General features: G+C 35.2%; 1 protein-coding gene across 13 annotated transcripts in view; it reads left to right on the forward strand.

Moving 5' to 3' along the window:
• The window catches only part of ZMYM1 (zinc finger MYM-type containing 1), a 29,016-nt gene extending 13,696 nt beyond the window's left edge, over positions 1-15,320 (forward strand). For 9 of the 13 annotated variants that reach the window (XM_057548685.1, XM_057548690.1, XM_007182495.2 and 6 more), the window contains 8 exons: positions 414-486; positions 691-940; positions 7,254-7,428; positions 7,518-7,730; positions 10,415-10,568; positions 11,451-11,588; positions 11,773-11,810; positions 12,170-15,320. In XM_057548685.1, coding sequence (XP_057404668.1) covers positions 414-486; positions 691-940; positions 7,254-7,428; positions 7,518-7,730; positions 10,415-10,568; positions 11,451-11,588; positions 11,773-11,810; positions 12,170-14,476 — 3,348 coding nt within the window. In that variant the 3' untranslated portion in view covers positions 14,477-15,320. Of the gene's footprint in view, positions 1-413; positions 487-690; positions 941-2,302; positions 2,485-6,898; positions 6,969-7,253; positions 7,429-7,517; positions 7,731-10,414; positions 10,569-11,450; positions 11,589-11,772; positions 11,811-12,169 lie in introns of those variants that run through there. The other 4 variants (XM_057548747.1, XM_057548741.1, XM_057548734.1 and 1 more) reach the window with 4 other exon arrangements.
• Positions 15,321-15,531: the final 211 nt, after the last annotated feature.

Genomic DNA, 15,531 nt, shown 5'->3' on the forward strand with positions numbered 1-15,531 from the left:
CATTCAAAGACATAGATCAAGTTTAGGTAGATTGCCTGCTGCTCTGAAAAAAATCCTCCTTCGTAAGACTCATTCAGCCTAACCTAACAATTTTTGTGTTTAAGGACTAGACTATTAGCTATTAGTGATCAGAACAAGAAGGGCGAATAGGTATCATTACTGAGTATGTCTACTCTCTTTTTGTAGTTGCTAGTGAGGGACTGTGTTAACAATTTATAAAGTCATATCTAGGTACAGTACAAAATATTGTAGTAATTGATGGGTGTTATCAGCCAAAGGTCACCAAAAGGGTAGTGCTTACTTCTGTACCATGGTTCAATTCAATTATGCAATTCACAGAACAGACTTGAGCATAATATATCATTTTCTATTGATTGACTGGTTGTTTTCATTATTTTTCAACTCTTTTTTAGGAGTATTGTCAAGCCCAACAGCCCAGAACTCAGGAGAATGACCTGAAAATAAACACTACGTTTTCAGACAATGGTAATAGAATTAGTTAAGTTAATCATATTTATTCTGACCAATGTGATAGCCAGTTTATTCTGATTTTTTAGAATGCCTTTGAATAGTGCATTGATTGTTCTGGGTTTCAAGTCCAGGAGAAGTAACCTCTATAAGATAATGGAAGAATGCATACTTAATTTTATGTAAATACTAATTTTTTTCCTTCCTGTTTTGTGTTTATAGCTTCTCAGATGACTACAGGCATTCAGCTTTCTCTGGCATCATCTGGCATGAATAAGATGCTTCCCTCAGTTTCAACCACAGCTATTCAGGTTTCCTGTTCTGGCTGTAAAAAAATTCTTCAAAAGGGGCAAACTGCTTATCAGAGGAAAGGGTCTACTCAGCTTTTCTGCTCCACACCGTGCATCACTGAATACATTTCATCTCTCAATTCACCAGCTCTTCCGAAGAGAACTTGTTCAAACTGCTCAAAGTATATAATTTTAAATTATGGCCCCTTTTACTTCCCTACATAGATCTTGATCAGAATCTTGGTTGTAATTTTCTGCGTGGTTTTTTCTTTTTTTTTTTTTTTTTTCTGAAGAAGTAATCACCTTGGTTTAGGTAAAAGAAGCTACTTCTGCTTTTAGTTCCTCTAATAGATTCTTCAGAAATAGTTTTTTTTAATCAAGAGATTTCCAGAAATTAAAATGATAAGAGCTGTGTTTCTCTTCACCTTTAAATAAGGACTTCTGAAACTTATTTTCCTATTCTTTTCATTTGAAATTCTCTGTAAGTGGGGTTATTGCATGCCCATTATATTTTATCGTTTAACTGTATAGTGAGCAACCTACTAAAAATTTAATCATATAACAGTTATTTTTTAGACCTTCCAAGGTGTAAAGTTATATAGTGTTTCTCTTGTAATGGCAAGTGAAGTAGTTTAATTCTTTTGAAAAATTGAATAGCCTTAGATAAACATAGATGTATGTATGTAATCTTTTTACGTTTTCTGTGAACTATTATTGGGGTCTTTTTTGCTAACTTTTTTACATATGTAAAACAATTTAGATGAGAAGAAAGGAAGAAGTAGTGATTTCATAATGTCCAGAACTTTGAACGCTACACTAAGATGTCTAAAGGATCAGTGCTTTGAGGGTCCCATAGTATTATAATTCTGGTTTGTTAGTACTCATTAAATGCTAGTGTTAAGTTTTAAGTGTCTTTGTTTCAGAACAAGAAAACGCATAGGCTACCAATTTTGCCAGTAAATATAAATTCCTTTCAAATAATATCTTGTTTTGGAATCAGATTGCCACAATTTGAATCTTGCTTCCTCAATTTACATTTTGCTACTCTGTGTGATCCCTGAGCAACTATATCAGCATCATCATTTGGGAGCTTGTTAGAAATGCAGAATCTCAGGTGTCACCCAGGCCTATTGAATCAGAACTACATTTATCCCCAAATGATTCATATACATGCTAAAGTTCGAAAAGCATTGAGAACTTCTTTTTTAGTATTCCCATCTATTTTGTTAAATGTACGTAAGAATTTTGATCATTAAATAATATATTTAAGTGATCAGAACAATATTTGCATGTAATAAGAACCCAGTAAATGTTGGCTATTGCTATTACTCCCTTAACAAACTCACATACCCTTTATATTGGTTGCTTCAGCTCCTCATTTGGCTGCTGCTTCAGGAGTTAACCCTTGCTTCAAGTCTTCCTCCCCAGAACTCTACTTACCTTTCTTTTGTGCTTTGTAAACCCTTTAACACTATACTTTGTCCTTTTTCTTTTTCGCTGTGGGCTGTATGGCACTCTCTTCAGCATGCTTTCTTTCTCTGCAGAATCATAAAACTGGAAGGGACCTTAGAGATCATCCAGTCCAAATATTTTCTTTTGGTTTTGAGGAAACTGAGGCTCTGAGAAGTTAAAGTATCATGTTGCTGTGTTTGGAGTTTACCCATTATACATCTTCAGCGGAGCTCCCAGACAGATTGAAAAGGCTGAAGCAGGAAGGATTTAGTGTGTAAGTTTTTCTCTAAGGCAAAGAAATCCAATATGAACAAAACATGAAATAAGTTTTACTTCCTTTGGAATAAAAATGTTTTGATAGAAAATACTATCTTATAGGTTGGTGGAAAGGTGGTACAGTGATGCATAGGCTGCGAGAGGCTGTCCGTTGTTCAGAGTAACCTTTACTGTTTCCAGAACTTTTTACTGTACATTCATTAGCCTCTTGTATTAGTTATGTAGTTCTCAAGATTTTAGCTAATTATCAGTTGAGGTTTTTGATGAGGTTTTTTTTTAATAGCAGTGATTTTAAATCTGTTCTGAGTCGCTATAGGGGTTTTTTTAATTGAAGTATAGTTGATTTACAATGTTGTGCTAGAGTCAATGTAGTTTTTATTCTGTTTCATGAACCAGATGAAAGATAACTTTGAAAATGACATTTTAAATCATGTTAGAAAGATAAGACTGTTCTTTTGAGAGCTATGTATTAAAGTGTATTTCTGTACTTCTGTATCCCAATTGAAGCTAACCAGAGATCCTGAAAGAAATTAGTGGAGTTTAAAATAGGCCCATGCACTAATGATGTAACACTTATTTGTAGGAAAGTTGTTCAGACCTATGCTCAGCCTTTGGTTAAGCTAATTTTAGGCACTTTTAACAAAATTCATTTTTGATTTTTTTTTTTTTTTTAAGTAAGGCCTTAGTAGATTAGAAGCTAGCAATCTAATATGCTAATAGCAGTAAAAGCCAATAGCATTTTCAGACTTCAGTGCTTCTGCCAGTGCTATTTCTTCTGCCTTCCTTCCCATCTGGCTAATTTCTTGCTATCTTAAAGGTCTGCCTCAAATATCTGTACCCTTTGTCTATTCCCATACCATTCCTTCCTCTTATTCCCCCCAGCCACCCAGATAATTGTTCCATGGTCTGTGTTTCCATAGTGTTCATAACTCCCAAAACATTGATTGTAAAATTAATGTTATTAAAGAATTGATAATGCTACAGTTAGACTATGAACCTCTTGATATTAGGGACCAGATTATACTCATTTTTATGTCCCCAAGGCCCAAACACTGTTTGGCACACAGTGAATCCTAGAAAAAATTTTGTCACAACTCAGATACTGCATGTAGAGCTACATCTTAACCAGTAAAATGACTGGTGTTGTGATAATGAAAATTAATCTGTAATTTTGGTGCTGTTTAAGGAGGCAGAAAGATTATAGTACAGATAGTCCCTAACTTACAATTGTTCTACATAATGATTTTTCGACTTTACAGTGGTGCTAAAGTGATACACATTCAGTAGAAACCTACTTCGAATTTTGAATTTTGATCTTTTCCTGGGCTAGTATGATAGTATGCAGTATGATATTCTCATGATGCCGGGCAGCGGCAGTGAGCCCCAGCTCCCAGTCAGCCACGTGATCACAAGGGTAAACAACCCATACACTTAAAATCATTCTGTACAACCATTCTGTTTTTCATGTTCAGTACCATATTCAATAAACCACATGATATGTTCATCACTTTATTGTAAAATAGGCTTTGTGTTAGATGATTTTACCCAAATGTAAGCTAAGGTAAGTGTTCTGAGCACCTTTAAGGTAGACTAGGCTAAGCTATGGTGTTCTATAGGTTAGGTGTATTAAATGCATTTTTGACTTACGATATTTTCAATTTAAGATGGGTTTATCTGGACATAACCCCATTGTAAGTCAAGGAAGATTTGTACACTAAAAATTTGTAAATATTGAGGTATTAAAATAGTGTTGATTTCAGGAGTATTTCATCTGGAAAACTATTATCCTGAAAGATTGATATTTTGAGGGATCTAGGTAGACAGATATCTTGGTATTTCCTGTAGTAGCAGTTCTCAAATTTTCTGGTTTCTGGACCCCTTTACAATCTTGAAAGTTTTTGAAGACCCAAAGAGCTTTAGTTTATGTAGCTTACATCTACCTATACATATATTGTGTTAGAAATTAAAACTGAGGAATTTTTAACTATTAACTCATTTAAAAGTAATAAACTCTGCATGTTGACATAAATTTTGTTTTTTTGAATAATAGCCGTTTTTAAAATTTAGGAGAAATTTTAAGAAAAATTTAGTGAGCACTGTTTTATTAGTTTTGCAAACTGCTTTACTGTCTGGCCAGGTTCTCATATCTGCTTCTGCATTCACTTGGTTATAAAATGTTGTTTTGGTTGAAGTCTGAAGAAAAGCTGACCTTACAAATAAGTATTTGGAAAAGGGAGGAGTGTTTTAATAGCATTTCAGATAATTGTGGATGTTCCTTGATACTACAATTTTCTTAAAGGATACTACAGTTTCTTAAAGGTTAGTTGCAATGTGGAATCTGAAGCCATATCAGTGAATTTTTTGTACTGTGACGTTAAAATTTATTGGTCTATTTGTACTTTGAATGGTTCTTTTACCCACAACTGATTTTTGCTTCATGCTATCATCATTTGGAAAATATTGATTCCCTGAGGTATGCAGATCTTCTAAATGTTGTTTTGCTCCATTATGCAATATTTTAAAAATCACATTTTTTTTAAAAAAAATCACTAATCTCACCAAGAAAGTCTACATATTAGGCAGCTATCAAGCTGGAGGTTTTCCAGAATTCTAATTTTCAGTGAGAGCTCATATTTTATCATTGGCAATAACTACTGCCAGTTGTTTTCCTTGAGGTAACAGTCTTACTTTATTCATTTTTAAGAAAATATCTGCCAGATACCTACTTCTGGTTAATAGTTTCCCTGATAGTCATTCTTTGAAGTAAATAGGTATTCCATGAAAAAAGTAGCTAACTCAGTTATTTGTTTGTTTGTTTGTTTGTTTATGGCTGCGTTGGGTCTTTGTTGCTGCGTGTGGGCTTTCTCTAGTTGTGGCGAGCAGGGGCTACTCGCGGGCTTCTCGTTGCGGTGGCTTCTCTTGTTGCAGAGCACAGGCTCTAGGCACTTGGGCTTCAGTAACTATGGCATGTGGGTTCTAGAGCACAGGCTTAGTAGTTGTGGTGCACGGACTTAGTTGCTCCGCGGCATGTGGGATCTTCCCGGACCAGGGCTCGAACCCATGTCCCCTACATTGGCAGTCAGATTCTTAACCACTATGCCACCAGGGAGGTCCCCTAACTCAGGTTTTAACTCTTAACATTCCTACATGAGATTTTCCTTGAAACAACCATCATACTTTGGTGTGCAGGAGAAATAATTTATGCCTATGTCCCATTTCACCTCACAGAATATTAAAAAGATGTACTGAAGGATTGAGTTTTAATAAAGTAAATAACTTACAGCAAATTCATGGTTGTGAATAGCACAAATACTGGTACCTTTTGGCGTCACTGCCTTGATTTATGCTAAATAAGGCTCTGGCAGTTTACCCACCATCGCTTTTTTTTTTTTCCTCCCAATTTATTTATTTATTTTTTTTTTTTTTAATGAGGATCTTGAATCAGATGCGTATGTTTGATTGATTGATTGATTGATTGATTGATTTTGGCTGTGTTGGGTCTTCGTTTCTGTGCGAGGGCTTTCTCCAGTTGTGGCAAGCGGGGGCCACTCTTCATCGCGATGCGCGGGCCTCTCTCGTTGCGGAGCACAGGCTCCAGACGCGCAGGCTCAGCAGTTGTGGCTCACGGGCCCAGCCGCTCTGCGGCATGTGGGATCTTCCCAGGCCAGGGCTCGAACCCGTGTCCCCTGCATTAGCAGGCAGATTCTCAACCACTGTGCCACCAGGGAAGCCCCTCCCAATTTATTGAGGTGAAATTCATGTAACAAAAACCATTTTAGTACCGTTTAGTACATTCACAGTATTGTACAACTACCACCTCTATCTAGTTCCAAAACATTTTTATCATCCCAAAGTAAAATGCCTTATCTATTAAGGAGTTTCTCCCCATTCCCCTATCTTCACTCCCCTCAACCCCTGGCAACCACCAATCTGCATTCTATCTATGGATTTATCTATTATGAATGTTTTATATAAACGGAATCACAACATGTGACCTTTTGTGTCTGGCTTCTTTCCCTTAGCATAATGTTTTCAAGATTCATTCATGTTGTGGTATGTGTATCAGTACTTCATTGTTTTTTTTTATAGCCGAATAATATACCACAGTTTGTTTATCCATTCATTTGTTGATGAACATTTAGGCTCCTGCTATCTGTTGTAACTGTTAGGAACCCTTGTGTATATGTACTTTTTTGAATACTTTTTTTCAGTTCTTTGGGATATATACCTAGGAGTGGAATTGCAGGGGCCCACCATTGCTTTTGCACCACCCGTTCAAGTGTCAACACAGTGAAAAAGGCAAATAACATGTTAATATTATGAAAATAGTTTTGATCCTGTGGACCTCCTGAAAGTATCTGGAGAATCCCCAGGAATTTGTAGACCAAACTTCTAAATCCTCTGTCTTGTAGATTCCAAAGTTCATCAGGTATGAATATGTGATTTCTCATCATCATTCTAGCACCAACTAATACAGGCAAGGTAATCCTCAAACTGTACTATCAGATGTGTTTATAATCCTTAACGTTATAGATGAAGAAATAAACATTTAGGGAATATAAATGACTTAATCACTGTTACTTAATGTAAGTGATAGAATTAGATACCAAATTCAGGTTTTCTTATTTCAAGGCTGATGTTCCTACTATTTCACAGTTCTTCAGGTAAATGAAACAACAGGGGAGAGGGTTAAGGGAGTGATTTAGCTTATGAAAAGAAATAATTATGGTAAAAGAGTTTAATGGTGCCCTTGTTATTTATTTTTAGAGACATTTTAAATCTAAAGGATGTGATCAGTATCCAGCTGGAAGATACTACCACTAGCAAAACTTTTTGCAGCCAATCTTGTCTTTCATCATATGAAGAAAAAAGAAAACCATTTGATACCATATGTACTAATAGCATTCCAGCCAAGTGCAGCATGTGTCAGAAGACTACTGTTGTAAGTTGCAATATTTCTTAACCTTGAGGGACTCTGATTATTCTGCTTAAATATCAGAGTTTTTACTAAGTCTTTTTTTTAAATCCTAGATTCAGTATGAAGTAAAATACCAGAACATGAAACGTAGTCTTTGCAGTAATGCCTGTTTTTCAAAGTTTCACTCTGCTAACAACCTCATCATGAACTGTTGTGAGAACTGTGGAGCTTACTGTTCCACTAGCTCTAGTCTGTTCCATATACTTCACATGGAAGCACAGTCTCATTACTTTAATAGTTCAAAGAGTATTACAGCACATAAGCAGGTATGAATAAAGATCTGTTGCATAAAGTGAGGACCACTCCATTTGAATTTGATTGCATAAGACTCAAATGAAAAATGGAAGATTGAGTTCCTTCCATTAGTTGGCTTGTGAACGTTTCCACTTTAGGAAACTGGCGGTATACATTTTAGTACCATTGGGAATATTTTTCGTTGGTAAGATGATGAAGGAGATGATATAAAAGACTTCTGACAGTTGTTTTTCACATAACAATTCATGATAAATGCTGCATGGAGATTTTCCTAAAGAATCTCAGGGTGATCATCTTGCCTTGAAGAAAAGGCAATCAGAGGAAAGCTTATTTATAAGTTAGATAGCAAACATAACAATAGTCTATTGGTCAGTAAGACTCAACCACAGAAGTGTTTTTTATTTTTAATTCCATGTATTTAATTCTTACACCTAAGCAAGGTTAAGATGAATCAAGAATGTCACATGCTTTTTTCTGAATCAGGAGTCCTATTAGACAATAAACCAATGAGAAATAATCGCCTATTTCTGATAGGAGAGCCTTGGATGGGTGGCTCTGAGAGCAGAGAAGCTGGCCCTGCTTTGCAGGACTAAGTGAGCTGAACACAATAGTGGTCTGAGCCCCTTTCATGAGGTGGACTGTTGCATGTCTTGCTCGTTCAGGTGATACTTTGAGACCCAATTGTATCCCTATAAATTCTTCCTTAAAAACAAGCAACTGAAGATGGGAGTCTTAACAAGCCACAGTTCAAATAGGTCATTTGTGAGCCACAGCTTTTCTATGACAGAATGCCCACACCATGAGAGTACCCTGCCTTGGGACCAGAAATGGGAGAATGGAGAGCATAGAACCCTTTGTCTGAAAGCAGTTAATGCCGTTCCTTCTTTTCTTTCTTTACCCCTCACACTCAATAAATAGACCTTCTCCTGTTTTTAAGAGCCTGTATATGAGTACTCAGTTATTCAGCATGTGTGATGGGACACGGCTTATTTGGCTAGATGAGTTAAAAAGCACCACCTAACACTGTGCCCTGCTGCATTTAAGATATCGTGTGATTGTGATAATGTAGAAAATCCATATTGTTAGTGAACTGTAATCAAGAATTAGATTCCCCGGTGGTCCAGTGGTTGGGACTCTGCGCTTTTACTGACAAGGGCCCGGGTTCAATCCCTGGTGAGGGAACTAGGATCCTGCAAGCCGCACAGCGTGGCCAAAAAAAAAAAAAAATCAGTAAAGCACTCAAACCTGTGAATCCAAAAATGCAAAAATGGGGTGGCTATTCTAAAAAGTTGATTGGTATAATTGTAATTATTTTGGCCACATCTTTTTTAAAATTAATTAATTAACTTATTTATTTATTGCTGTGTTGCGTCTTCGTTACCACCTGTGGGCTTTCTCTAGTTACGGCGAGCGGGGGCTACTCACTGCACGTTGCAGCGTGCAGGCTTCTCACTGCGGTGGCTTCTCTTGTTGCGGAGCATGGGCTCTAGGCATGTGGGCTTCAGTAGTTGTGGCACGCGGGCTCAGTAGTTGTGGTGTATGGGCTTAGTTGCTCTGCGGCATGTGGGATCTTCCCAGACCAGGGCTCGAACTGTGTCCCCTGCATTGGCAAGCGGATTCTTAACCACTGCACCACCAGGGAAGCCCCAAAAATTCTTAAAAGTATAAATTTCTGTGTCAACATACAGGGATACTTTAAATATTGTTAGATATTAATGTTTTGTGAATCTTCTCAACCACTGTGCCACCAGGGAAGTCCCTGGCCACATCTTCTTACTAGAGTACATTAGTTAAGTATTAGCTTTCCCACATGAGTAATAAATTAGTTATAAATTATACCACTATTGTTGGTTAATGTAAATATTGGTGAGTTGTTATATTTCATAAAATATGAAAATTCCTACTAATAAGGGACAAAAATAGTAATTTTCAAAATTACACTCTGCTTTTTGTTTCATTGCTCCTTTGCCAATATCCCATTCTTTCACAGAAAAAATCTGTGTAAGATATTTTCATTTGTCTTTGTACTTTGTACCCCTAAAAGCAGTTCCATTTCATCATTGTCATTAGTGTTAACTTAGTATTAAGTCCAGGAATGATGGCTCCTGTTTCACCAGAAAGAGTAGGTGGTGAACCTCCCCATTTTCTATCCTTTTCCTTTGCAACCTTACTGCTTACAGAATGCACTATGTTCTGTACCTCTTACTGCTTGTGTGCTGCTTTCTTACAACATGCTTGAATTTTCACCATGAAGTTAGGCTAGAAAAACAGTGTTTCCCACAGTATCTTGTAATGTGTGTTAGGCATCCTTTTCTGGCTCCTCCTTAGCACCAGTAAAAGGCTTTCCTTAGTTGATGCCCAAGTTGGCATTAAAGACCTGTAATTATAAGACTTTTGTTCATTTGTCCATTTTGTTTAGTTGCCTGGGATGATGAACATCTTTTATGACCACTTTCTTCATTGCTTGCATATGTATTGTTATAGCTATTAATATACCCGACAAATAATACAAATAGTTATCTAATAGATTAATCAGTTTCCTTCATTTTAGTCATTGCAATCTATAAGTGCCTTTTTTCTGGTTTTTAAGAAAGTGCAAAAATATGACTTCATTGTTACTATAATATTTCAACTAAGCAATGGTTGTGGGCATGTCATATACCAGGAATATGAATATTATTTTACTCTCTAACAGAAACCAGCCAAAACACTTACATCTGTTCTTTGCAAATCATTGAAACCCTCAGACGAAATGATTGAGACTACCAATGACTCGGGGAAGACAGAGCTTTTCTGCTCTGTTCATTGTTTCTCTGCTTACAGTAAAGCTAAGATGGAATCTTCTACAGGTACTATTTTTTTAGCAGTTACCAGAGATTTAGTAACTGTTGAAGAATATTACTGCTTTCCTTTAATTTATAACCTTGATTCATTTCTAAATTAAACTGACTTAAAAGTCAAAACAATCTAAAACTTGTTTCAAAGAACGGTTTCCAGTATTTTTGCATAAAAGGAAGGCTACTTCATCACCGGAGATTTAATACTTATTTGTAAAGATTGTCATATTAGAATATAGAATCTTGTAGTTAGCCCTGCGTTGTAAAAACAAGGCTATTAGTTAACATATTTCACATGGAGTAGAGCTAGTCGGAAATACTTTGATGTTCACTAATAGAAAGGGACAGAGAATCCAGAGCCAACTGTGTATCAAAGAGCCTCATATAGGACCAGTGGTGCTAATTTCATAGACGGTGGAATGAATGATTCCCCTGGGGCTTGTGCATCATGCAGACTGGCTTATTATAGAAATCTCTTTAATACTAGCTTAGACACCAACTCAGCTCCATTCATATTGAGTTTATGAATCCTGGAATGGTTAGAAATGATACCCATTAGGAGATTCTATAGCAATGTTCTTCATGGGTAATTTCACAGTAAAGATTTGCTTGACAGTTCAAGCAAATAGTATGAAAGGACTGATAAACTGCGTGCAAAGGTAAAAGATATAAAATGAAGGGAAATGTAAATTATCTGTCTAATGTTGATATTAATCTTATCCTAAAGAACCTGGATATTCCTAAGCCCTAATAAAAATTACTTCAGTACCCACTAATACTTAAAGCAATTATTGATAGATATTTGCGTTATTCGTTGAAACACTTGTAATTAAACAGTGCTTTCTGATTGATTGATTCTGCCTGGTTTATAAGATATCTTTTAATTTTTATCAGTAAATGTTTCCATGGTGCATGATGCTTCAACAGATCTCCTTTCTCCGAAGAAAGATACAACTCCAGTTATAAGCAATATAGTGTCATTGGCAGATACTCATGAAGCCCTGCCCGTCATGAACTCTGATGAATTACAAGGTAAAAATTGATGTGAAGTTGTTTGACATATACACTGTTTTGCCATACTTGATTAGAATATAGAATCTGTCTTTATTCTAAGTTTTCTTTTGGTTGCCTAATATGAAATAAGCAATTATATAGTTAATGATGCTATTTTATAGATTATGGTATAAGATCTAGAATTTATGCTTTATTTTAACAGGTACAGTTTCTTCAGTAACAGCAAATGTCGTTGAGGATGTAAGTTTTATTCTTAATTGTTTTTGCTACTGTCTTTTCCTTTTTAAGCTTTCTTTTTTTAAACATATTGTGCATGTGTGTATTTGAGCATATTCATTCCTGATTTGATCATAGAGCTCAAAAATGTAGAGCAATAAACACCTTTTGTTATTCACGTTCAGTTTCCCAAATCTCAAGTTTGACTTGAAATTATTAATAAGAAAACTAAGTTATAAATAATTGTTAATGTTTCCCCCTAGTGGAGCTCATACTGTAACTCACCCATTGATTTTTTTGTTATTAGAATGGATATGTTCAATATTTTAATTGATTATTTGAAAACTGTTCAAAGAAATGTTATTTTGTCATTTTCTCCCAAGATTTCTAAGACTTCACCCAGTGAATCAAGTAATGGTGTTGCTAATAGTAATGTGGAACAGCCAAGCCTTTCACCATCTTCATCAGTACTCAGTCAGCATACAACTGGCTCCAGTATAGAAGTACAAAAAGATCATGTGTCAAACCAAGATGCTACAAACAGTATGAAATCCATGAAAATAAGCGATGGACTACGTCACCCAAAATTTACATCCAAAGTACAAAAAGTTAAAGGTAAATCACGAAGTATTAAAAAATCTTGGTGTTCAAATTTTCAGCAATTAGAAAACAGTATTAAAAAGGATGTGATATTCTGTTATTCGTGTCAGTTGTTCTGCCAAAAAAAATTTAGCTATGGAGGAGAGTCATTTGCAGCCCAAGGGATTTCCAATTGGAAAAAAACTCTGGAAAAATTCAGAAAGCATGAAAAAAGTGAAATGCATTCAAAGTCATTGCAGTTTTGGAGGGAATACCAGTTTTGTGATGAAGCTGTTAATGACAGTTTATCTAATCATTCAAAACAGATTGAGGGTAATAAAAAGTACCTAAAGCTTATAATTGAAAATATTTTATTTCTTGGAAAGCAGTGTTTACTCTTAAGAGGAAATGACCAGTCTGTTTCACCTGTGAATAAAGGCAATTTTTTAGAATTGTTAGAAATCCGAGCAAAAGATAAAGGAGAAGAAATATTTCGACTTACGAATTCACAAGTTGACTTCTACAATAGTACACAAATTCAAAATGATATTATTGAAATAATAAAGACTGAAATGTTACAAGATATTGTAAATGAGATCAATGTCTCCTCAGCTTTTTCAATAATATGTGAAGAAACAACTGATAGTGCCACTAAAGGACAATTCTCAATTTGTGTAAGATACCCACAGAAAACATCAAAGGCTATATTAATTAAAGAAAGATTTTTGGGTTTCATAGATGTTGAAGAGATGACTGGGACCAACTTACACAGGAGTATTAAAACTTACCTGCAGCAAATTGGAGTTGATTTGGATAAAATACGAGGCCAGGCCTATGATAGCACCAGTAATTGGAGGGGAAATTTTAATAAAATTGCAGCAGAATTCAAGAAGGAAGAGCCAAGAGCTTTATACCTGCATTGTTACGCACATTTTTTGGATTTAGCAGTGATTAGGTTTTGCAAAGAAGTAAAAGAGCTCCGAAGTGCTCTAAATACTCTCAGTTCTTTGTTCAGCACTATTCATGGGGAAATGTCTGTAAATTTTCAAAACATTTATAAGCTAAGTCAAAATAAAACATGCAAGAAACATACATCACAATCATGTTGGACAGTCCATGATCGTACGTTACTATCTGTGATTGAGGGTCTTCCAGAGGTTATTGAAACACTGGAAGTTCTATCAAGCCATTCCTCAAACACAAGTTTAGCTGATGAATTGAGTGATTTGTTGGCATTGGTTTCCAAATTTGAGTTTATCTTTTGTTTGAAATTTCTTTATCGAGTACTAAGTGTTACAGGAATTCTTTCCAAAGAGCTTCAAAGTGAAACCATAGACATTTTTTCTTTGTCTTCAAAAATAGAAGCAATTTTGGAATGTTTATCATCTGAAAGAAATGATATTTATTTCAAAACTATCTGGGATGGAGCAGAGGAAGTATGTCAAAAAATAACCTGTAAAGGTTTTGAAGTTGAAAGGCCTTCATTTCAGAAAAGAAGAAAAATTCAGAAAACAATAGATCCTAGCAATTCAGACAGTATGTTTTTTCCTACCTCAACAGAAGAACAATATAAAATTAATATTTATTACCAAGGCTTGGATACTATATTACAAAATTTAAAATTGTGTTTTTCAGAGTTTGATTATTGTAAAATGAAGCAGATTTCAGAACTGTTACTTAAATGGAATGAACCGTTAAATGAAGCAACAGCTAAAGATGTCCAAGAATTTTATAAACTTGATGCAGACATCATCCCAGAACTTAGATTTTATCGGCAATATGCAAAGCTCAACTTTGTCCTAGATTATGATTGCATCAGCTTCAGCAATCTTGGCCATTTGTTTATTCAGCATGGTCTTCACAATAATATTCCTTGCATATTAATGCTATTATATATTGCTTTGTCTTGGCCAGTTACTTCAGCAAGTGTTGAAAATTCATTTTCTACACTGTCTCGTCTTAAAACATATTTATGTCATACCAGGGGACAAGAAAAGCTTAGTGGCTTAGCCCTAATGGCTGTTGAGCAGGAATTGGTAAATAAACTGATGGAACCTGAAAGACTCAGTGGAACTGTGGAAAAGTTTATCCTACAGGTGAAAGAAATATAATGCTTGCTAACTTGAATTTACCTGAAAGAATTTTGTATTTCTGTTGGATATCAGTTTTTATTTCAAATTTTTGTCTTTTAAGAAAAAAAGTTTTTTCATCCGAACATGTAACATTCACTTGGTTCAGAATTCATGACACAGGATGATATACAGTGAAAAGTCTCCTTCCCTTTTTTAGTACCCAGTTTCCCCTCCCAGAAGTATTATCTGTTTTTAAAATATCCTTCTGGAGATACTTAATCATAAATGTACTGTGCAGTGTACATTGTTCTTCAGCCTGCCGTTTTCAGTTAACATGATTTTTTGAGATTGTCCCATATCAGTACATAGAGTTTCTTGATTCTTTTTTTAATAACTGCGTAAGATTTAATTGTATGGATGTACCATAATATATTGGAGCAGTCCCTACTGACAAACATTTTCTTTCCAGTCTCTTACTATTGCAAATAATGCTGCATTTAATAACCTTGTACATAGATAATGTTGCACATTAGTGAGTTGTTGTGAGATAAAATTTTAAACTGAAGTTATTAGGTCAGAAGATTTGTACATTTTTATTTTTCATAGATATTGGCAAATTGCTTTCTATAAGGATTGTATCATTTTATACTCCCACCAACAATGTGTGAGAGTTCCTATTTCCTCGAATCTTTATAAAGTATTAACAAACATTTTGATCTTTGCCAGTCTGTTAGTTGAATAATGATATGTTAATCTCCGTGGAGATTAAATCTCAATAGAATTTTTTATTTTCACTTAAGAATAAGGTTGCGTATCTGCTTGAGCCATTTGTATTTCCTTTTCTGTGAAATCTCATATATTAAACATTAAAACTCTAAATATTGCTGTGGTTTTGGTTGACTTAGCTGGATGACACAATAGGAATTCCTAATCTACTTTATGAAAATATGACTATTTTTCACATAATTCTGAAAGAAAGAACTCTTTCTGTCTTAACACTTCAGAAAAGTTTAGATAACAAGGGAAATGTGTTCCTCAAAGATTTGAAAGAATTTAGTGGTAGATATATCTGAGGCTGGTTTTCTTTTATAACT

This window comes from Balaenoptera acutorostrata, chromosome 1 (genome assembly GCF_949987535.1).
Source record: "Balaenoptera acutorostrata chromosome 1, mBalAcu1.1, whole genome shotgun sequence".
Classification (NCBI taxonomy): domain Eukaryota; kingdom Metazoa; phylum Chordata; class Mammalia; order Artiodactyla; family Balaenopteridae; genus Balaenoptera; species Balaenoptera acutorostrata.